Source organism: Tripterygium wilfordii, chromosome 7 (assembly GCF_013401445.1).
Source record: "Tripterygium wilfordii isolate XIE 37 chromosome 7, ASM1340144v1, whole genome shotgun sequence".
Classification (NCBI taxonomy): Eukaryota; Viridiplantae; Streptophyta; class Magnoliopsida; order Celastrales; family Celastraceae; genus Tripterygium; species Tripterygium wilfordii.
The window spans coordinates 7,398,200-7,421,104 of record NC_052238.1 but is presented as its reverse complement, the minus strand read 5'-3'; the positions used below and the strand labels follow the sequence as shown (position 1 = coordinate 7,421,104).

At 36.2% G+C, this 22,905-nt stretch overlaps 2 protein-coding genes across 3 annotated transcripts; both read right to left on the bottom strand.

Moving 5' to 3' along the window:
* Positions 1 to 8,102: 8,102 nt before the first annotated feature.
* On the bottom strand, positions 8,103 to 12,019 carry LOC120001594 (protein argonaute 7). 2 transcript variants are annotated; one of them, XM_038849979.1, is made up of 3 exons: positions 11,491 to 12,019; positions 9,925 to 11,152; positions 8,103 to 9,750 (listed from the first exon to the last, which is right to left on the bottom strand). In XM_038849979.1, exons 1-3 carry the CDS (start codon positions 11,798 to 11,800, stop codon positions 8,292 to 8,294), a joined length of 2,997 nt encoding a protein of 998 aa, XP_038705907.1. In that variant the 5' UTR covers positions 11,801 to 12,019; the 3' UTR covers positions 8,103 to 8,291. The 2 variants fall into 2 exon arrangements, with proteins under 2 accessions (XP_038705907.1, XP_038705908.1); XM_038849980.1 differs by having other exon boundaries at positions 9,925 to 11,149.
* Positions 12,020 to 18,951: 6,932 nt separating this feature from the next.
* LOC120002564 (protein FAR1-RELATED SEQUENCE 1-like) lies at positions 18,952 to 19,661 on the bottom strand. Its single transcript, XM_038851328.1, has 2 exons — positions 19,041 to 19,661; positions 18,952 to 18,957 (listed from the first exon to the last, which is right to left on the bottom strand). Exons 1-2 carry the CDS (start codon positions 19,659 to 19,661, stop codon positions 18,952 to 18,954), a joined length of 627 nt encoding a protein of 208 aa, XP_038707256.1.
* Positions 19,662 to 22,905: the final 3,244 nt, after the last annotated feature.

The following is a 22,905-nucleotide window of genomic DNA, read 5'->3' as shown; positions in this document are numbered from 1 at the left end:
ATGACGCAGATGCCAACACTCAGAATGTTGCTACTGTAGCTGCGGTGGATGCATGGAAGCATTCAGATTATTTGTGCAAGAACACCATCCTCAATGGTTTGACCAACAGTCTGTACGGCGTGTACAGTACTTTCCCCACGTCTAAAGCACTTTGGGCGGCTTTAGAGAAGAAATATAAAACAGAGGATGCTGGATCAAAGAAGTTCGTGGTGGCTCGTTTTCTGGAATACCAGATGGTGGATTCTAAGAAAGTGGTAACTCAGACAGAGGAGTTAGAGGTCATCATAAATGAGATCCTGGCTGAGGCGATGATATTGAGTGAGTCATTCCAAGTGGCTGCGGTTATTGAGAAGCTCCCACCTAGTTGGAAAGAGTTCAAGAGTTATCTCAAGCACAAGACAAAAGATATGAGCTTTGATGACTTGACTCTGAAGTTAAGGATTGAGAAAGACAATCGCAACAATGAGAAGAAAGGGTACAAGCATCAGGAGGCAAAGGCCAATGTGGTGGAGACAAACAAGCCCTCTAAGAGGAAGTTTGGTGGAGTCAACAAGAATGGCTCTAAAAGGTTCAAGGGCAAGTGCTTTGTGTGTGACAAGGAGGGGCATCGAGCCAAGGACTGCCGCTCAAGGAAAGGCCAGAAACCTGATCAGAAAAAGAAGGCACAGGCACACCTTACTGGAGTTAAACAGGATCTGGAAGAGATGAACCTTTGTGCAATGATCTCTGAGTGCAATCTGACTGGAAATCCCAGAGAATGGTGGGTGGATACTGGAGCTACTCGCCATGTGTATGCTAGTAGGGAGATGTTCTCCTCATACCGTCCCATAGTGAATCAGGATATCTGCATGGGAAATGCTGCTACCGCCAGAGTTGATGGTGTTGGTGATGTGGTTCTGAAGATGACCTCCGGAAAGGAGCTGACTCTCCTTGGCGTGCTGCATGTGCCTGAAATTCGAAAGAATTTAGTGTCAGGGTCACTGCTCAGCAAGAAAGGATTCAAACTTGTTTTTGAATCTGAAAAATTTACTCTTATTAAGAATGAGATGTATGTGGGGAGGGGTTATCTGGTTGATGGTCTGTTCAAAATGAATGTAATGACTGTGAATCGTGCTAATAATATTGCATCTTCTACTTACTTGCTTGAGTCGTGTAATGTATGGCATGGCAGATTAGGACATGTTAATTTTGGGATTTTACGTCGATTAATTAACATGAACCTAATACCTAAATTTAGCTTAGACATGAATCAAAAGTGTGAAACATGTGTAGAAGCTAAATTGGCAAAGGCACCATTTCACTCAATTGAAAGAAATAGTGAACCTTTGGATTTAATTCATCGGCGATTGCACAAGGTATTGTTACGTATTTTTGCTAAGAAGCAAAGATGAAGCTATAGAAGCATTCAAGCAATACAACGTTGAGGTTGAGAACCAACTCAACAAGAAAATTAAAATGTTAAGAAGTGATAGAGGTGGTGAATATGAGTCACCATTTCAATCACTGTGTGCCGAAAATGGAATCATTCATCAAACTATAGCGCCGTACACACCCCAACAAAATGGGATAGCTGAACGGAAAAATAGAACGTTAAAGGAAATGATGAATGCAATGCTAATAAGTTTTGGTTTATCCCAAAATTTGTGGGGGGAAGCCTTGCTTTCCGCAAATTACGTTTTGAATAAGATACCTCACAAGAAGATGGATAAAACTCCATATGAATTGTGGAAAGGTCGAGCACCTTCCTACAAATTTTTAAAAGTGTGGGGCTGTCTGGCAAAGGTTGCAATCCCTGATCCGAAAAAGATCAAAATAGGACCTAAAACAGTTGACTGCGTGTTTATTGGATATGCTCACAACAGTAGTGCATATCGATTTCTAGTTCATAAATCAGAAAATTTTGAAGTACGTGAGAATACGATTATTGAATCTAGAAATGCTTCATTCTTTGAGAATGTGTTTCCTCACAAAAGTACACATGAAATGAGCACTCTTAAACGAACTCATAAAGCTGTGACTCAAAATGGGGAAGAAGGAACTTCACATCAAAATGTTGAAGAAGAACCAAGACGAAGTAAAAGAACAAGGACTTCTACTTCTTTCGGTTCTGACTTTCTATCATTCTTGGTAGAAAAGAAACCTCAAAGCTTCAAGGAAGCAATGTCTACCCCTGAAGCTCCATCATGGAAGGAGGCAATAGACAGTGAAATTGAGTCCATCATTCAAAACCACACCTGGGAACCAGTGGATTTACCTCCTGGAAGTAAACCATTGGGTTCGAAGTGGGTCTTTAAAAGAAAGATGAAGGTTGATGGATCAATTGATAAATACAAGGCTCGACTTGTAGTTAAAGGCTACAAACAAATAGAGGGAGTAGATTATTTTGATACCTATTCCCCTGTTTCAAGAATAACGTCTATAAGGCTTCTAATAGCCTTTGCGGCATTACGCAATCTAGAAATCCATCAAATGGATGTGAAGACGGCATTCTTGAATGGTGATTTAGATGAAGAAATCTACATGGAGCAACCCGAAGGGTTTGTGGTTCCAAGAAAAGAGAAGAAGGTATGCAAACTTGTGAAGTCTCTATATGGACTAAAACAAGCTCCAAAACAATGGCTTGAAAAATTTGACCAAGTGATGATGTCAAATGGCTTTCACATTAATGAATGTGACAAATGTGTGTATATGAAAAACACATCATCAGATTATGTCATTATTTGCTTATATGTGGACGATATGATTATCATTGGTAGTGATAATAATATTGTTAAAGCTACTAAGAAATTATTAGCAAGTAAATTCGACATGAAAGACTTAGGTCTTGCAGATGTCATCCTTGGAATCAAGATTACCAAAACAATGGATGGTTACGCGTTATCTCAATCACACTACATTGAAAAGGTGCTCAATAGATTTGACAAAGATAACAGTACCACAGCGAGAACACCTGTAGACGTGACTCTTCATCTCAAAAAGAATGAAGGTCCTAGTGTATCTCAATTGGAGTACTCACGAATCATTGGTAGCCTAATGTACCTAATGAATTGTACTCGTCCAGACATTGCTTACTCAGTTAGTAAGCTAAGTCGGTATACTAGTAATCCTGGAGAGGATCACTGGAAAGCAATAGCTAGAGTCCTTAATTATCTAAGGTACACAACTAATTATGGACTACATTACACAAGATATCCACCTGTAATTGAAGGTTACAGTGATGCGAATTGGATTTCAGATTCGGAAGATGCTAAATCCACTAGTGGATACGTCTTCACACTTGGTGGTGCAGCTATATCATGGAAATCCTCGAAACAAACGTGTATAGCTAGATCTACTATGGAATCTGAGTTTATAGCACTAGATTGAGCTGGAGAAGAAGCCGAATGGCTTCGTAATTTTTTGGAGGATATTCCTTTGTGGGCAAAACCTGTGTCGGCTATTTGCATACACTGCGACAGTCAGTCTGCAATAGGAAGGGCACATAATCAAATATACAATGGTAAGTCTCGACACATTCGTCATAGACATAAGACCGTAAGACAGCTTTTGTCAAATGGAATTATATCCATTGATTATGTTAAATCAAAGGACAACATTGCTGACCCTTTGACAAAAGGCTTGACTAGAGATCAAGTATATAATTCATCGAGGGGAATGGGTTTAAAGTCCATAACCTAAAAGCTCTGTCACACTGCAACCCAACCTAGCTGATTGGAGATCCCAAGATCTAGGTTCAATGGGACAACCGAATTGTGGGGGAACTTAAAGTAATCACTAGGGAATTTATTCCTAACTCTTTCCTATGATGAGATGGTGATACCTGTCATGGATTCAGGATAATCTATGATTTTAATGATTCTTGTACGTTGAAAATTCAACTGAAGTATGGTAGGATACTTTTAACAAGAAATCACCTATATGAGTGTGAAGGGGCTGCTTCTATGAGAGTGACAAGACTAATCTCTCTAAAGCACTCATGAATTACCAGGCATGTCCAGGGCCAAAATGGACAGAATGTAAAAGGAACCAATGATGGTGGAAAAGAAACTGTGTGAATATTGTTGTCTTGGTTTATACAAAAGCTGAACAGTTCAAGACATCGCGTTCACTGGTTAGTGAATAAACCCGATGATATTTTACCAGGGAAGGTTCAAAGTCAAAAACTAGCTATCCTGACGCAGCTATTTTCCAAAGCTCTCTCTATCACTCTAAGTCGAGTCTGCATAGCATCTCTGCATTTCATTCATGTGGGGGATCAATAAGTGGGTATTTATGGAATATTAAGAATTGAAACGTGTAACAATGAAATCATAATGAAGAAACAACAATAAATTCACCTCCACGATCAGTACGAAGACTGTTAATACATGATTCGACCTCTTTTTCTACATGGTTTTTATAGAGATTGAACGCAGTAAAAGCTTTGGATTTTTCAACAAAGAAATAAGTCTAGATTTTATGACTATAATCATCAATAAAAATGATTATGTACCTCTTCTTGCTGATTGAAACAGGAGTAATGGGTCCACATATGTCCGCATGTACAAGTTGAAGGATTTGAGTAGCTCTCCATGTTGTTTCTTTAGGAAAAGAGTTTCTTTGCTGTTTTCCAATCAAACAATCTCCACAAACCTTTGACGGAGCATAAAAAGTAGGTAGTTCTCTTACCATCCCTTTTTGTTGAAGAAGCTTCAACCCCATGAAGTTGAGATGAGCATATCTATTGTGCCAAAGGATAGCACGAGCAAAGTACTTATTTACAGATTCCCTGGCCTTCATGCTGAGCATCTCAAATTCTTTTTTGAAGAGCTTGTCGTTGTGCACGCTACGCTCGTGTTGTGCCTTGATACCTCTGCTTCAAGGAATCCTAAATGCTTTTGGCAAAATCCTTGCTCAAAATCGTCTCCAAAATGGAACGATCAATACTCTGAAAGAGATAATTCTTCGTCTTTCAATTCTTCAATTTCTCTTCCTCAATTGCCTTCGTTTGAGCTGTGGTCAAGGGTGGACCCAGTCTCCCGAGCGTATGGGGTTGAGTTCATAAAGGAACTGAAAAAATATTCGTGGAGGCCTGGGGGTGTGTCCCCCAAAATTTTTTTTGGGTTATATATTAATTATGTCTTCAAAAATATGGAAAACAACATTAAAAATTAAAATTAAACAGAGGTGAATAATAATTGAAAATTGATCTATAGTATGCTACTACAGTATTAAAGAAAACAATACTAAATATAAAAAACTAGACAAATTATGGCAATTGACACATTTTAATCTTTAGAGTTAAAAATTCAGACAAACTATGCTACTGCAATATTGCTATATAAATAAAAACAAACAAAATATTAGTTTTGGACCTTTAAAATAGTCTTTAGAGTTAAAAATTAAGACAAATCAGGTACTCATGTTTGAGCCTTTTGTGTATGTATTAGTTTTGGGCCTTTAAAATATATTAGTTATGATTTACAAGACAAAGCCAATTTGTTTTTGGCACAATAAGACTTTCATATACATCAAATATTAGCACTAGTGGGGTCAAAATAAAAATGTTAGTGGGGTCAATTTCAAAATTAATATATATCTATATGAAAATAAAAATATTTTAGTGGGGTCAGTTGACCCCACTCTTGTTGCCTTGGGTCCGCACCTGATTGTGGTAGGCTAAACCCCATCGACCACCATTGGAATTTCATCCGCAATTAGACCCCAGTAGTCCTTTGAATGGAGGAAATTCTCCATAAGCATGCACCAATGATTGTAGTGTCCGTCGAACTTCAGAATTGATGGTTGCACAAATCCTCCTTCTATTGCCATTCGCTACTATTCTTAGGTTTTGAAAGTTGATGCTCAGCTCCGATACCAGAATGTCAGCAATACTTTTGGTGTCTGCTAAGAAATATGAAAAGAGAATGGAGAATGTCCAATATTATTGAAACAATTGTAGGCTGAATGTATAGCCTTTATAGAGACCAAATTAAAGCTTTGATACTAGAATGTTAGCAATACTTTTGGTGTTTGCTAAGAAATGGCAAAAGAGAATGGAGAATGTTCGATATTATTGAAATAATTGTAGAGACCAAATCAAAACAAATAACAGAACCCTACATAATTGGGATTATTCAAAACTACTAACTATCTAAGCCCTAAAGACTAAATTAACAAGTGACTCTAAAATCCTCCCTTAAACTAAATAATTGTACTCAGTTTATATTTGGATTCTTGCAAATCCCTATCAGACTTCTCAACTTCACAAACACGTCGTCTAACTTCAGCAGCTTGGTCATTATGTCTACTATTTGTTCTTGAGTGTATTTGATAGAAATATTATTCTCTATGTTACTAATTTCTATTATTTAAAAACAAATATAATATTGATTTCAAAATTATGCATTACTTTTAAATAATGTCAATTTCATACAGATGTGATCGGAAGACTCATTGCTGTTGGGGAGATGGAACAAGTCCATGTCAGGGAAAGTGTTGTCGATAGAATGATAATACAATTGCTGACATCCGAGTAGGTTAAATGATAAAATATATCACTATGAATTGCCTATAAGTATATTAGTAGTTAATCTAATTTGAATATGCTTTTGGGAAGACGGAACAAATATGTGTCAGGGAAAATGTTGTCGATAGAATGATAATACAATTGCTGACACTCGACTAAGTTAAATGCTAAAATATATCACTATGAACTATCTGTAAGTATGTTAGTAGTTAATCTAATTTGAATATATATTTGTACAAATATAGGAATAAGAAACTTAAAGAAAACAAAAGGGAAAAATTGGAGTAAACAAAAGGACAATATATTAGGAATTATTTGAATATAAATATGTTATATTCAATTCAGAATGAATGTGTAGAATTTATTTAAAAGGTCGTGAGAAAAGATTAATATGAAGCAAGTTAATGAAAATCGCACAAAAATATTTAAAAAACTTAGAAAATTTGATGGAATATATATCCACACATTGCGCGGGAGCCTTGTTTTATTAAAAAAGAGTGACGTCATTGTTTAAAAAAATACAAATGTTGTTATTAGGAATAGGTCAAATGTCATTTAGCTAAATAACGTGAAAATGTATTATACTTCTATTTATTTTATAAAATATGTTTATTCATAAAAGGCAAAAAAAAAATAAAAAATCTCATAGTCATGGGACATGATGTAAAAACAATATATATATATATATATCAATGAATTCAATAATGTCGACTTGGTTTAGGATATTATATTATTATTACTGGATTGTACATAAAGGACACCAAAAAGATAGAAGAGAAGATGAAGGCATGGGGGAAATTCTTTAAAATAATTAAAAAAAAGGTGGTGGGGTTGACTGAGTCCTTTTACCTATCTGCACCTACATAGTGTCTTTTTCCTTGGCCTTGCAGTACTAGAGAGGAGAGAGAGCCAGAGAATAGGAAATGAGTGGTTAATGGCAAAAGCCAGTTCAGAAGAGCAGAGTTGATGAGACAAAATGGCAAATCGAGAGTCAGAGTTCCCCATGGTTTCTTGTTCTTTTCCTCCCTCATATATTTACAATATTCCTCATCACAGCTTGTATGGATTGTCCAAGTACAATCCCTTTCATGGGGCCCTATAAACTGACTTTTTTAATCTTTCCTCTGGTCATTTTCTTCTGCTGCATGCATGGAAAATAGGTATAAAATAAACTGACTTGGGACCATATATATTGAAATGCTTTCCCCCCCCCCCCCCCCTCTTCGTACAGATTCTCATTTCTGTCTGCAACTAATCACTAGTTCGTACTAGTACTTCATTTTACCTCACAAATTAATTTTTACTCCAAACTGTAGTTTAAAGCTTACTCATGAAATTATCTAAATAAAAAAAATTGGCTTGACAAGTAATAATGGCCAACAAACCTTCTATTAGCCTTCTACAATGGGCAAATTATCTCAAAAATTTGGCCAAATTATCTAAAAATGCTTATTCAGTCTTGCTTTTGGGTCAGATCTTCTGACAGAGTAATCTAAAGACAGGAGAACTCAGTCAGAACCACAAGCTTCTCTTAGCTAGGGCTTAATCAAAATGAATGGAAGACCTGCATCTACACAAACAATAATCAAAACAAAATCGTTGAATCATTGTCTTCTTGTTAACCATGAGAATGTTTCATAACAATTTCCATAATCTAGTTTGCCCAGCCATGCATTATCAAATTAGCAGACTCGTCTTCAAGACTGATGAAGACATTCTATTTTGATAATCAGGCCATGTAATTTCAAAAGAATTTCAATAAGCACAAAGCCTCCGAGAGTCATCAGCAATAGAACATGAGCTTCTTCAAATTTTCACGTAGTTTTGGTAGAGGTGTTGCCTTTGGAGGTGTAGATCGGCACACTGTAGATGAGTCCCTCGAACTACTCATGGATTCGGACCTCTCAAGATAAAGCCTGCCTCTATATGCAGCTAGATGGGCATAATAAGCAGGTGGCACCAAAGAAACTGGCTTGGTGCACCTCACATATGTGTAGCAGAGATTGTAAATAAGCTTCTGCAGCTCATCAGAAGTGAAATGACTCTCATCCCACAGGACATGGTAATGAGTAGGCCTGCTTGTTCCCTTCACACCCCAATGGCTACAAAGATAGAAATCAAACTCCCTTGGATGAGTAACCACGGTGTCAACAACAGTCCCAGGTGGAATATTTTCATCAGAAAACTGATTCTGAGAGTGAGATGAATCATTTTCATGTGGAAACAATCTTGTGTGATGTCTCTTTTGCACTACTGCGAAAGTAATGGGGGGTCTGTAGCTAGGATATCTTGAACAGGCTTCTCTAATGGCTTGCAACTCCTCTTGCAGCACTTTATAGAACTGGGTTTCGCTTACCCCGTCCCTGAAAAAGATTATTCGCTTTGGAAGTTTCTTAACTTCCTGCTGGAAGTCATCTAGTAATTCCCCCACCATCTCTCCAAGATCCTGGATGATTTCTTGCCGATGTTTTTGGGACCTCATTCTGGAAACATACTTATTCGCCGCTGGCCAGTTCATGCTACCAACCACAGCAGCAACTGATGGGCTGAAGTCATCGAGTGGATGAGGATGAGTCACATCAGCTCCCATAAAAATCACGGGCTCATCAGAATGGAGAAGACGTGGAGTCTGTGATGCTAACGAATTGTACAGAGCGACAGTGCATCCACCCACTTTGGCATTGATCTTGAGTGCCAAGTTAGCAAGAAATTGAGAGCTCAACTTGCCAAGGTTGTGATATAAGCAACACTGGCTTAGAACTCCAACACCTGTCTCTGCAATTCTCTTCAAATCTGCATACCCTTTGTGTTTCTTCTCCATCACACAAATCAGCAGCTGTAGATTGTTTGCGGAAGCTACGTGGATTTTCTTGAGTTTTGATTCCAAAAGGGAGACATTGTTAAGCACTTGAGTTGATTCAAATTGTGGGCTAATTATTGTGTCTTTGTTAAGAAAGATACCCAATTGCTCACACCTTTGAGAAAGCTTGTTGATAAATCTTGGAATATTGGATTTCTGATCAGCAGTGCCTCCAAAACTAATCAATGCCCACCTCTCTATTTTTGTTCCTTCAAAGACATGGCTATCCAAAAGGTTCCACTGGCGATCATGACGGGAAGGGACTAAAATTCTTACATGACCACCATCCCCGAGCCTTAGTTTTGGAGGTTGAAGAACTCTCCCACTCAATCTGGTCATTTCTCTGGAAATATTGAGCTTGAATTCTCTTTCCTGGTTACCACTGTCACAAGAGAAGAAGCAAAATTAAGCACTTAAAATGAATGACAATAAACCTGAAAAATATCATACAGCTCTTTGTAACTAAGTAATAGTAACTACAAAGCCAACCTAAGATCTTTCTTTTGTTTTCGATTTTTCTTTGTTTTGCATAACAAATCCTTACTAGAAAAATCACCTTGTTGGCCCAACAGATCCTAGCATAACTCCATCAATGATGTTTTTTCGTTCTTTTGGTCTCTGACAGCCCATTTTAAGTATTCTAGCAGTCTGATCATCAGAAAGTTTGCCCATGAATTTCTGGCCTTCACATATAATACAAAGTTCCATGGGAAGATAACATGGTTTGCTCCTACTAATCTGCAAGCAAGGCAAACTTCTGAATTGTATATCATAGTTATAGTGATCCTTGAAGTAACTCACCAACCTTAAATTCTTCCCATCCCTGTCAGGGAACCAAAGATTCTCCGTAGCTTCTTCAGTTAAGCCAAAGACTCGGTATCTCTGGACAGTTTCTCTATGGCAAACAAATACCCTTACGTTCTTTAATGCCTTCTCCACTTCTTTCCTTTCTTCACCAATCAAACCTCTGGTCTTCTTCTGAGGAAGGTCTCTGAGAGACTCGATACACTTTTGCAAGTAAGGGATTACACCGATGCTCTCATGGAAGGCAGTAACCGAGAAATCGACATTAAGGGCAAGTCCTTGTTGGGTTGGTCGAAGACTCTGGAAGAACCCTCTCAATCCAACAGCTCCTCCTCCAATTTCTTTAGCTCCTCCCATTGAACTTGAATAAAGTGACCTCCCAACAGAGAAACACTTGTCAGTTGAGCTCTCTCTCAAAACAACATCCAAGGCATGGAGATAATCCTGAGGAATTGGAATCCAGTCATCACCTTCTTTGCTCAGGTATCTGCTCAGTTCCTTACCATCAAATTTCGATACAAGCTTTACATTAACGCGAAATAGCTTGAGCTGTTGGCGCTTCTCATTTGAGTCACAAAACTCCCCCAAAGACAACAACTTAGTACTGGGAATTGGAAGGCTGATGAAAAATTCCAACTTATCATTTTGAAATTCAACCGGGCTATATAGATTCTTTCGACCATCATACGCCGGAAGGGCTCTAGACAGGACCACTGGGTTGTCCTCCACCAGTTTCCGTTTTATCATTCGAGCAACTTCCTTGGAAGGATTAGGCGACATTTCCACATTGTAATGGAAGATCCGCTGGGATGGATCGAATTGGACATGGAAATGGTTGGCAAGGAGAGGTATCACTAGCCCTTCAATGCCCCCAGAATCTGGTCTTCTAGCAACAACCATTGCTTTGGTGGTGGCACTAGTGGTTGAAGCCCTCTTTCCACCATTCTCTTTAAAGGGTAGTTGGAGCCCCTCTAGTGCTGCTGTTCACACAATGTAACAGCACATTCTGAATCTAGTAAAAAGGGATCAAATACCAGAGCTAACAACAGCACAAAAGCATGACAGTTTCTAGTGTTCACAAATTGTAACTAGTAGCTTAATTCATTTGGTTGCAGACAACTAACACGTTCGACAATAAATTCATATTTTCAAATAAACAAAAACAAACCACATAGAAAATAGAAATGAAAGAGGCATGAGTAGCAAAATATCAAAAGAAGGTATTTAAAAAATACCCAAAAAGCAGAAAAAATTATACAAAAGAAAGCATAATGTTACCAGGTGAAATAAAATTATACAAAAGAAAGCATAATGTTACCAGGTGAAATAGTATCAACAGGGAGCTGGGCATCGGAGGGAGTGGCGAAAGGGGGATTATAGAAGTGGGTTTTCGATCTAGAGATTCGGTTGTAAGGGGAAGGTGGTGTTAGAGCAAACTGGAGAGGTAGAGTCGGAGGTAGAGGAAGAAGAGCTGGTGGGTAGTAGTAGCTATGGTACTGGTGGTTCTCGTAGTACGAACCAAACTGATTGGAGTGGTGAAGGACCTGAGGCTGATATTGATGCGTCCTTCCCCTGATGAGAGTTTTGGTTAATTTCTTGTTAGCATTTGACACTTCTGTCTCTTCCATGACTTGATTGTGAGAACCACAAAACCCACGTAGAAATAACTTCTGCTCTATACTCACAGAGAGAGAGTTATTTGATATCTGCTGCGGGGAGGTGTCTGAGCATGATAAAGCTGTAGTTATTGCAGAGAACCAGAGAGAGAAAAGAGAGAGTTTATGTTGTTTTGGGTTTTCTTAGTTGCTGATGTTCTTTGTGTCTGTCAACAGAGAGAGAGAGATGGGGGGTTTTCAATAAAGTAGAAAGACCTCATTAGTGAAAGGAAGAAGCCAAAGAAAGGGGCTATAGCAGCCCTGCTCTAGCTTTCCTATAGCCTTAATTTTTTTTTAAAAAAAAAATCAAAATTATATTTGTATTTTGGATGATTTTATAAATCTAACTTTTTGATGGAAATAAAATTCAAATTCAAGATGGAAATATATAACAATTCTGGTCTATTAGATATCAACTCAAAAATACCCGAGCCACCTAGTTATTGTCATAAGAATGGTGTGTATCACCCTAACGAGAACGATCAGGGTTCGAATCCCCCAATGACGACCCTAGGGTAGGGCGACACAGGAGGCAGTTTTGGGCCGTCAAATCCTCAGACCCTACGTATTTGGAAAAATATTAATTTTATAGAAATCCAAACATAAAAAACCAACTAAAAAATCAATAATTCTCAACTATTTCAATTAAAAAACAAATAAAAAATACAGGCCCTCTGTAGAGTTCATTTGGGATCTCCGTAGATTCAGGTACGTCACTAAATCTCCCTCCTCGTTTCCAAAAGAAATAAATATGAAGTTGAAATATTTTATATCTTTTTCACATAGTTATATTCTCTAAATTAAATACTAAAAACTTATGACTTTTTTTTTAAAAAAAAAAAATTGGGCCCAAACTGGCTACATGCCTACAGCTACAGCGGCCCCGGGCGCCCCAGAGCTAGGGCTGGGATTCTGCTTTGTATGATTGATTGCACATGCTTGGAGAATACTTACACTCAAACATAAAAGTCTATCCCACTCCTACAACTCTCTTACTACTTCTACGAGCCTACGACGACTACTAGCCCTAGCCTTTCATTCAAAGTCAAATATGAGCTAGGATAATACTTAAATATTGCTACATCTATGTCCAAATGAGTCAAAACTCATTGATTCCACATTTTGTTTTTGCTATTACATAACGAAATCTAGAAAAATAAATAAAAATTCTCCTTGATCATTCTCATCATTAGGTATGGAAGTCAAAAGACACCATTATCTCTATGACGATAATAACTGATGCAGCGACGTGGTGAAAAAAACGAGTATTTAGACCTATTGATTCGATACATGGATATTACGAACAAATCTACTTAAAATATATTGATTCGACACAAATATTTCATATTTAAGGTTTTGATAATTTATTGATTCTAAATAATTCCAAAGAATTTGAAATAAAAGGCTGCTCGCTTCTATAATTTAAAATTCAATCCCAAACTGACATCGCTCAATGAGGTTACAATCTTAAATAGTAAATAAAACGAAACCCTAATCAAACCCTATACAATTTTAATGGGAAACAAATACTTAAAAAAGTTAATAAATAAAATTACTTCTAATAAAAAAGATACTTGATTCATAAAAATAATACTAATTGATTCACAAATAATAAATTTACTACAATACCAAAATAAAATATTTCATTATATATCAATAATACAAATGAAAAATGATGTTTCTAAGAATTTAATCTACGACATCTGAATTGTATTTCTATAACTCTACCATCTAGGGCAAAGATAGGGCTGAGACTACACTATATGTCCAAATGTGTTGCATTCATTGATTCCACATTTTGTTTTGCTATTACAAAACAAATCTAGAATATTTCCTCTCCTTAAATCATTTTCATCATTAGGCATGAAGTTAAAGACACACCACAGAAAAAGATATTTCTAAAAATTGAATGTGTGACCTCTAAGTTGTGTTTTTTTAACTTTACCATCAGCGGTGGAGACAGAATTGGGCTACATTGGGCTGTGGCCTAGCTCAAAAATTTTTTTAAAAAAAAAGTATTAGACATGTGCAAGCAACAATGATTAAAAAATAAAATAAATGTGCAAACCATGGAATATTTCAAAAATGATTCACTTCCCAACAAATTTGGTGCTAGCCGTCCCAGTGTTGAGCTGGCAGGCTGACATGGAAAAAAATGGAGACCCATTTTAGCCTACCTCAACCATAGTTCCATCTCCCAAATCTCAAATTACAATATCGTCTCCTTGTCGCACGGTGCTCTCAGAAGGAAAAGTGACGGATGGGCGGTGCTCTCAGACGAAGTGAAGGATGGTAGTCTCTCATCTCAACGGTTGCATCTCGTTTCCCATCTTGGCTCAATGGGTTTGTGCTCCGACTTCTCGTCATCTCTTGGTAGGGGTTTGGCATCCTTCGATCTTAATCAATCCAGGGCAGCAACAATATTCAGTTTAAGGTCACCTGATGGCAAATTGGAGTGGGTATCCAGGGAGAAGGAGAAGAGCTTAATAGGCTGCGAAAATATGCTATCCTGATTTTTTTTTGTTTCATTATCCAGTCATTGGTTTCTTATTAAAGACAAGAAATGTTGGGTGGTTTTTAGGGTGCCTAAATTGATATTGCTTTGCTTTCCCTGAGAATGCAAGTTCTGATGCATTTGCACTACTCAATTGTTGCGGTTGATTAGTATGAAATGAACCAATTTTTATAATTGTGTGAATTGAGCATTTGTGTTGATAGGTGGTGCACCATTTTGATTTTCTGACAACACAAAAATGAGCCAACAACAAATTTGAAGAAAATTATAAAGACTGTAGGGAAGTTCTGAAATAATTTGTTCTAAAAGTTCATACATTCATAAATTGAAATCCAACATATTAACTATGAAACATCAGTTTTAAATAAGCAAAAACCTTAACAAAACATCAAAATGGTTCCTAGTGAATTGCTTCGAAGTGGATAAGGCATCTATAGGTTAGTTGCTTCAAAGTGGAATCTACAATGTAAAGTCATCAATATTCAACCCAAATGAATTCCAGGTGATTGATTTCCTGTACTACCTCCTGAAATTTGACCATCTTGAAAATAAACAATGTGAAAGTAAGCATTAATGCACAGATTTAAAGAAATACATAGAACTGCAATGGAATTTTAAGAGGATTTACCTGTGATATAGTTCTAATTAAGGACATGAAACCACCCTCCCGTAATTGACTAGAGGAACCTATGTGACTAGTGGATTGGAAAAGACACGACTATGAAGCTCCGAAAAACGGATCAGATCATTTGCGAAATAATCAAAACATATGATGTCAATAAAGTGCTTTCATCCTGGGGAAGAGAGAGCTTATTCTTTCAGATAATGGCATCACACTAATCTTTGGTGTCTCTTCAGAGAAGGAACTAATGAATTTGAGCAGACAAGCCAAACCTATAGACTAGGAATTTGTCCAAAGAAGATTCACAAATGTGAATATTCTTAGATCAAAAAATATAAAAGTTGCTTGGCAAGCAGCAATGGTAGGCCTTACTGACAGAGATGCATCCGACGTAGCAAGGCTGCTTACATTTTACATCTGTGAATCTTTGTTTTTCTCTAACAAGGGTGATACGCTACCATGGTCCTTTATTCAATATGTGGTTGACATTGAAAAAATGAAAATCTATAATTGGTCAAGGGCAATAGCAAGCAACTTGATGCAATCAATCAAGAAATTCCACAGCATCCTACGAAGGTGACAAGTTGTGTAATTGTGATGACAGTATGTCTTTTTTTCTCTGATTATAACAAATTATGTCTTTTTCTGTTAGTATTAGTTTTGTGAGCATACCACTATCTTCACACCAATTAATGAAGCTATATTCCCAAGGTTTTTAAAGTGGGACAATAAGAACTGGCCAAGAAGTTCAATGGAATTCAACCTTTTATACATACTGATACTTAAGAAGTCCAAGGTAAAAATTAGTGACACAAGTATTGTTCCATTGAAAATAATAGCAAATTATCATATTCCATTGATTTTAAATAATGGAATAAATTTTTCCATTGTTTTCCTTATTTGAAATATAGGTAATTCATGATGAGCTGCAACAAACAAATGAAGAGAGGCACTTAATTAAAGAAACTAACCAGTCTGAAGACACTGAAAGTACTATAGAAGATGGAGATAATGATGAGGAAGATGAGCCATAAATTGATACTGATGAAGCAAATTGTGAAGATGCTGTTGATGGTGAAAAAGAGGAAGGAAAAGGGCTCAAATCTAATGATGGTGAAGAGCACATTAAACAATTTAATAAAATGGAAGGGAAAGACTCTACTGAAGAGTAAGATGGGAAGATAGAAGACATAACAGGTGAAATTGTTGACTTAAACAGAGATTATGAGAGTCCATATTATCATGAAGGGTGTTGTGTTGGAATTCCAGATCATGAGGGGAAACATTACAAAACACCTGAGAATACTTAAGAGCTATTTGAACAGCTATCACTGGTGGTTGCAGATGCACCTAGTGACATTGTCTATCCTCATGAACTTAGTTTTTCTGGAGTAGATTTGGAAGATGTTGACACAACAAAAAAAGCACTGAAAGATATTGATATCCTTGAGTCAGAGAAATTTGGAACGTCGTGAATTACAAAATCTGAAGTATGCCTATGAGAAAGCAATTCGCGATAGAGAACAATTGATTGTTGAGTTGCAATCCTTCAAAGATGAAAGCCTTGAAATAAAGAGGGAGAAATCAATGGCATCTCTTGAGGTTCAGCGTTTGAGGTTTGAGTTGCAAAGTAAACATACAGAGTCTGAAGAAAAAGCTGTTTGGGAGCATGATCTTGTTAACCTAACCGCTGCATTGGTGCAAAAAGATGTTGAGAATGATGCTCTCCCCCTTAAACTTCAAAGCTTGACTGATGTATGTGTTCAAAAAGAAAGCGAAATTCGTATACTATCAACTGAATTGCAGAAACTAAGGCATTCGAGTGAAGCTCGCCTTAAAAGGGTTGAAGAAAAAGCTGATGATGATTTTGAAGAGGAGTTTACAACTCTGATAGCAAGGGCAATAGGAGGAGAAACAGGAAGAGGTAAAGGAAAAGGAAGAGAGAGGGAGAGGAAGATGCAGAGAGGAAAACAAAAGAAAACAAGAAACAAGATCCATGGTGAAACGTCTGAGACAGAGAATAAGGTCAGCGAATTTCGAGTATGGTTTGAAGAACAAAAGGCAGAAATAGAAAAGAGATGTCATCAATAAACAACAAGAACCCATCAATGTTGAAACTGTTGAAATATCTGAAACAGTGAAGAAAAAAAAGATCAAGCCACTGCCATCAAACTCCATTACTCATAAATTCATTAATGATGAGGACTGGGAAAAATTGGTGAAGATTTCAAAGCTTGGGACCAACAAGTAAGTTTTTCCCCCCAAAGATCAACTACACTGTTGAAATATATTCAATAGTTTAAATTTATTCTATTATATTTATTAGTGGAATAACTATATTGTGAATTAAATATAATCCATTACCAATTTAACTATTCCATTGAAAAATTTAGATGAATTATATTTATTCCATTCATTTTATATGCAGAATAACACTATTTATGTAAGTAGAACATTTGTTTGGTCTGACAATATTACTGTCACCTACAGTGATATAGTAGCTTTGGCTAGAACTGGCATGGCAACCAACTCTGTAAGTAATGCATAAAATTATGAATTTTATTATTTAAATTCAAGAATGACCAATATATGGATATATAACAAATTTTCCACCCACAGCTAATCCATGCATATGTAGAAATCATGACAAGGATCCAAGCCGAAAATGAAGAGACTCAAGATAAAAGGCTAGGCAAAGCATTTGCATTAACAAGCTCATGCCTAGTAAACAAATAAACTTGTTTGATTTTCAAAATAATATGACTATCAATTTTTGTTAATATAGATTAATAGGCCTACCTCAGAATGGGAAGAGAGGAAGTCATCCAAGAACTACTTACAAACAAGATTAAACAGGTGCATAGGGATTACAAATACCTCCATTTCCCTCTCCATTCAAAAAGAGACCATGATGAAGCAAATCATTGGACTCTGCTTGTGCTAGACACAAGGGATCGAATTTGGTGGCGCTACAACTCCTTAATGCCAAGGGTTAAAAGTGGACGAGATCCTTACATGCAAGATACGATGCAATTTGTGAGATTTTACTTATTCACTATGTTAGTTCATTTTGTCAAATTTATTAATTAATCTGCTTCTTAGGTCGAGTACTTCAACACAATAATGTCTAAAAATAGCGATCTCAAGCCAACAATGTCTAAGACGATGACAACAATGGACACACCACAACCTTCGGGATCGTAAGTAACAAACTTTTAATGGAAATTTCAATTCTTTATCATTTACTTTTACAAATAGCTATATTAATGGTATGTACCTTTTCATTTGTTATTCCACAGAGTGAATTGTGGAATAATTGTGATGTACATTATGGATTGCATCTTCAACCACACTCCTATTGCAAAGGAACTATCCACTGATGACATTGATCGTTACAGGTCTTCTGTTGTAAACTCCTTTCTGAACAATGGAGGATATTCATGGGATGAAAATGTCCGTAAGGTCACTTTAATGTTGACAGATGGTCAGCTATAACAGCTAAAGTCTTCCATCTAGGTTTACTTATTTTGTAGAACTTATTTTACAGAAATTTGTATAAACATTATGAATATTTAGTACTACAACATTTATAAACATTGTGAGTCATAATCATATTTTGACATTTGGATTTGAAGTTAACCATAACAAATTAATGAAAATCCATTGAATCCATCAATGATATTAATATATTCCATTGTAATAACAAGTGGAATATAAATATTCCATTGTTTATACTAATGGTATAGTTAATTCTATCATCCCTGGATTCATTTGGTATCAGACTTGAAAACTCCTCTGTTCATAATTTAAAACTAACTTCCACAATGTAAACTAAACATAAAGCAATCCATACATAGACAATGTATATAGTTGGCAAAAAAATCATTAAAACGAATATACATCCCCAAAATTAGCTAGAACATCATTGGAACAATTTCTTAAACTTAAAACAATCTTCTATTGAGCATCTCCTCACCTAAAGTGACCTTATTCCTGCGAAAAAAAGAGTCTATTATTCACAGTAATCCAAATTAGATTCAAATCAATATATTATGCCATCAATAAAAGGCTAATACCGTTATTTCATCAATTATTAAAGTCGATGTTGTTGTTGATACAACCTCATCTCGAACACTTCCGACACATTTTCTCTTAAATATATTTTCCTTCCTCAAACTACGAGGATGTCCCTTTGTCCTTTTGATTATCGGATCATTTTGGCTTGTTCCAGGTAAAACAGAATCACCAACACTGGTTGTCATTGTCCTGGATGCATTCTCTATCCAGTTAATCAATGACTTATATTTATCTTCACTCATTGCTGCCAAGTCTACCACCGAGGTGAACAATTTACACAACTCATTATATTGGCACTGCTTCGATGTGACAATCCATCCCTCGTAATTAATTTTGACTCGAGAATGACATCTCCTCACGTCTTTCCTCCAATGGCTAAAGATGTAATAAGCTGGAACCAAATATTGACGATTTTGGATTAACACAATAGTGACGTGCCTACATAATGTTCCTCTAAATTGATCTCTGCAACAACTACACTTCACTGAGGATGTTCCTTTATCAAAATACACCGTAAACACAACTTCCTTCCTACCTTTCTCCCCAAAAACAATATCTTCTTCCACCTTAAACATTATCAAGTCCGCATTGTACTCAACCAATATTATCCCACAATACATTATTCTAAACAACTCAGCTTGGAACTCCTTGAACTTCGATTCAGTATACAAATTGAGAATTTGTTTTTCTATATCAGACGAAGTTGCACATTGTAGCTGCCTGTGAAGTGAGTTGAAATTAGCAAGGCTTTTTTTTTTCAACCTTGTCCCTTAAAGCATTGTTATATTGCTCGACAAATTGTTTAAGTGTTGTCATGGAGTTGACATAACCATAAAAAAATACATTAATACTCTCACTTCTTTGAGTTGTTGACATACCTGCCAAAAACAATTGTCAATACTCAGTTTGGATACTTATTCAATTGTTAAAAACAACGAATTAAACATGTATTCCATTAATAATATTTAGTGGAATTTACAATTCCATTTGTTTATATAATGAAATTCATTCTAGCAATGTTGATATACCTGCCCAAGAGAAGTTTTTCAGGCATATTGGCACCCACTTATCCGTATCCTCATACAGTATTGACAACCACACATTTCCTTCCAAACAAAACTACTCAATCATCCAAGCACTTTTAAACTGATCTACACTCTGTTAATCAAAAACAACATCCCTCGTAACATAAGTTATGCAAGTGTAATCCTTTAATGACCCTAGCTTCTTAGGAACCTTCTTCAAAATATGCCACAGACACCACCTATGCCTAACACTAGGAAAAATAATTTCAATTGCACTCTTCATGGCTTTGTCTTGGTCTGTGATGATTCCTTTTGGAGCTACCCCATACATGCACGATAACCAAGTTCTAAACAACCATATAAATAAATCAGTGTCTTCATTTGAAAGTAAATCGCATCCAAGTAAAATAGACTGCCCATGATGATTCACACCCACAAATGGGGCAAAAGGCATGTCATACTTATTTGTCAAATATGTGGAATCAAAAGTAACAATATTACCAAACTCATGACAAGCAGCCCGACTACGTGGATCAGCCCAAAAAACACTTTTCAACCATCCTTCCTCGTCTCAATCAATCAACAAGTAAAACCCCTCATTCTTAGATTGCATCCTAGCAAAATACCCCTATATTGCCTTCACATCACCTTCACCCATTCGCAGCCGCCTCACTTTGGCAATGAGGTTCCTTGTATCCTTTTGCAAAAAGTCAAATTTTCATGTCCTCCCGCTCCAATGACTTGTGCACTATGACTCTTGTTTGGCCTAATCCTAGCAATATCATTAATCTCTAACTGTCTCTAAACATGTGATTTGATCTCCCTATTGCATAAAAAATATCGTGATTGGCTAGGACTCAATACATGATTGTAAAGATCCTCGAACGAAGTAATCTCCCATTTACCTTCACAAGATAATCGACCTCTTAACCAAGCCTTGCATCCATTTTTCTAAGTAGAAAACTAGCTATTGAATACCTAAGCTGCAAAGAGAAGCGACAGACTGGTAAGGGAGTCACGGGTCATGTTGAGCGACAACCTCGAAAACCTAACAAAAGTTTTCAAATTTTTTCAACTTTACAACATGGCAACTGACATGACAGTGCCACATAGGTTTGGGTTCTTTGGGTCACTAGTTTTTTGGGCTCTATGTCATTTTCAAAAATCTATGTAAGGGCTTAAAATTTTTAAAAAATTTTATCCATATTTTGATCGGTTTTATAAATCGAACGAATTAATTTTTGTTTCATTGAACATAAAAATATATATGTAATGTCTTAATTTATATCCAACGTTCCATAATTGTCATATAATTTTTATGTTAAATTTTATTTTTATTTCGAACAAAAAATCTATGATTAGATTCATAAAACTAACCAAAATATAAACATAAATTTTTAAATTTTTTTTATCATTAATGGACTACAATGGGGACTGTTATAAAAAACTGTCATCCGCTTATTGTGCTCCGCAAGTGATACATTTGTTTAGACACAATTATTTGCGCTTTTATTATTATTATAATAATAATAATAACATCAGTCAAAAGCAAAGAAAATGAAAGGTGCATACTAGGTATCCAGCACTTGTCCATTATGGTATCAATCACTTGTCAATTTACCTTATCTATTTAAATTAGTGGATTTCTTAAAGTTCTCTAAACACTATCATTGATTTTAATCACAACTTTAAAAATAGTACACTAGCCCCTAACTCTACCTCCCTTGCCACGACTCTCTTCCTGTATATGTTTCCATACCTTCTACTTTTGTATTATCATTTCTGGAGGTCAAAGCCACGAGATCTACTAAATCCTAAACATTTCAAAGGAATATACAATTGTAAATAGTCATAAAAAAATTTCAAGGGTTTCGTCCTTGAACTCCTATCAAAAAATATCGAACAAATCAAAGTGATATTGTTTTAATACCAGCTTACTCCATCATCAATTCTTAATTCCGCCGAACTACATGTTCATCTGTACAACGTTAGCTCTCTCTCTCTCTCTATATATATATATATATACAGTGGGCCAATGTTGTACTTTGCTTGTTTCATGTATAGATCAAAATTATAACTAAGACTTGAGTCTAAGTTGCGCAGTTTGTATTCTATGAATGATTACACTTTTTGTCCTGGTCTGCTGAGCTCTTGCCCAAAATTTCTTTGACAGAAAATTGGTAGGTCCCTTTCATATGAGAGAGAAAGCATGCCAATTAAATCAACGAAAAAATAATCACGTAATTTTAATTATTTAGGATTTTCACGTCTAAACTTAAATACAATAGGGTTTCTTTTGATTGGAGGTGGAGTTTTTCAAGTGTTTTGGAAGGATGGGGTGTTAGAATGTTTTAGGAAATGGAGGTATTAGGTGGTGTTCAAAATAAAGTTATAACCACGTTTGGATCGAGGATATCCTTCAAACTTCAACCAATTGACTGACCTTCAACATGATAGCTATCTCCTTTAGAAATTCTTGGAAGGTTGTGATAGAACTGGTTGTTTAATGATCTGGACAAATTGTTGTGAAGCTAGAGCTGAATACACAACTTGTTGTGAGCCTTGCATTGACTGAAGAACTTACCGGAGTTACTTCTACAAATTATGAAAAGTATCTTATTACAAACTATACAATGTTTAACAAAACAACCAATAGAAGACCATTTTAAAATTAAATACATTATAATGATGAGAGAAGTACCAATACTATGTAGATAATTAGACAAAAATTGAGTGATAAAAACCCCATGTCATCTTGTTCGCTATCTTCTACGCTGGACATGAGATATCCAAATTCTAGTTGTTGGGATAGAAGGGTTTGAGTTATGGATGATGTGTG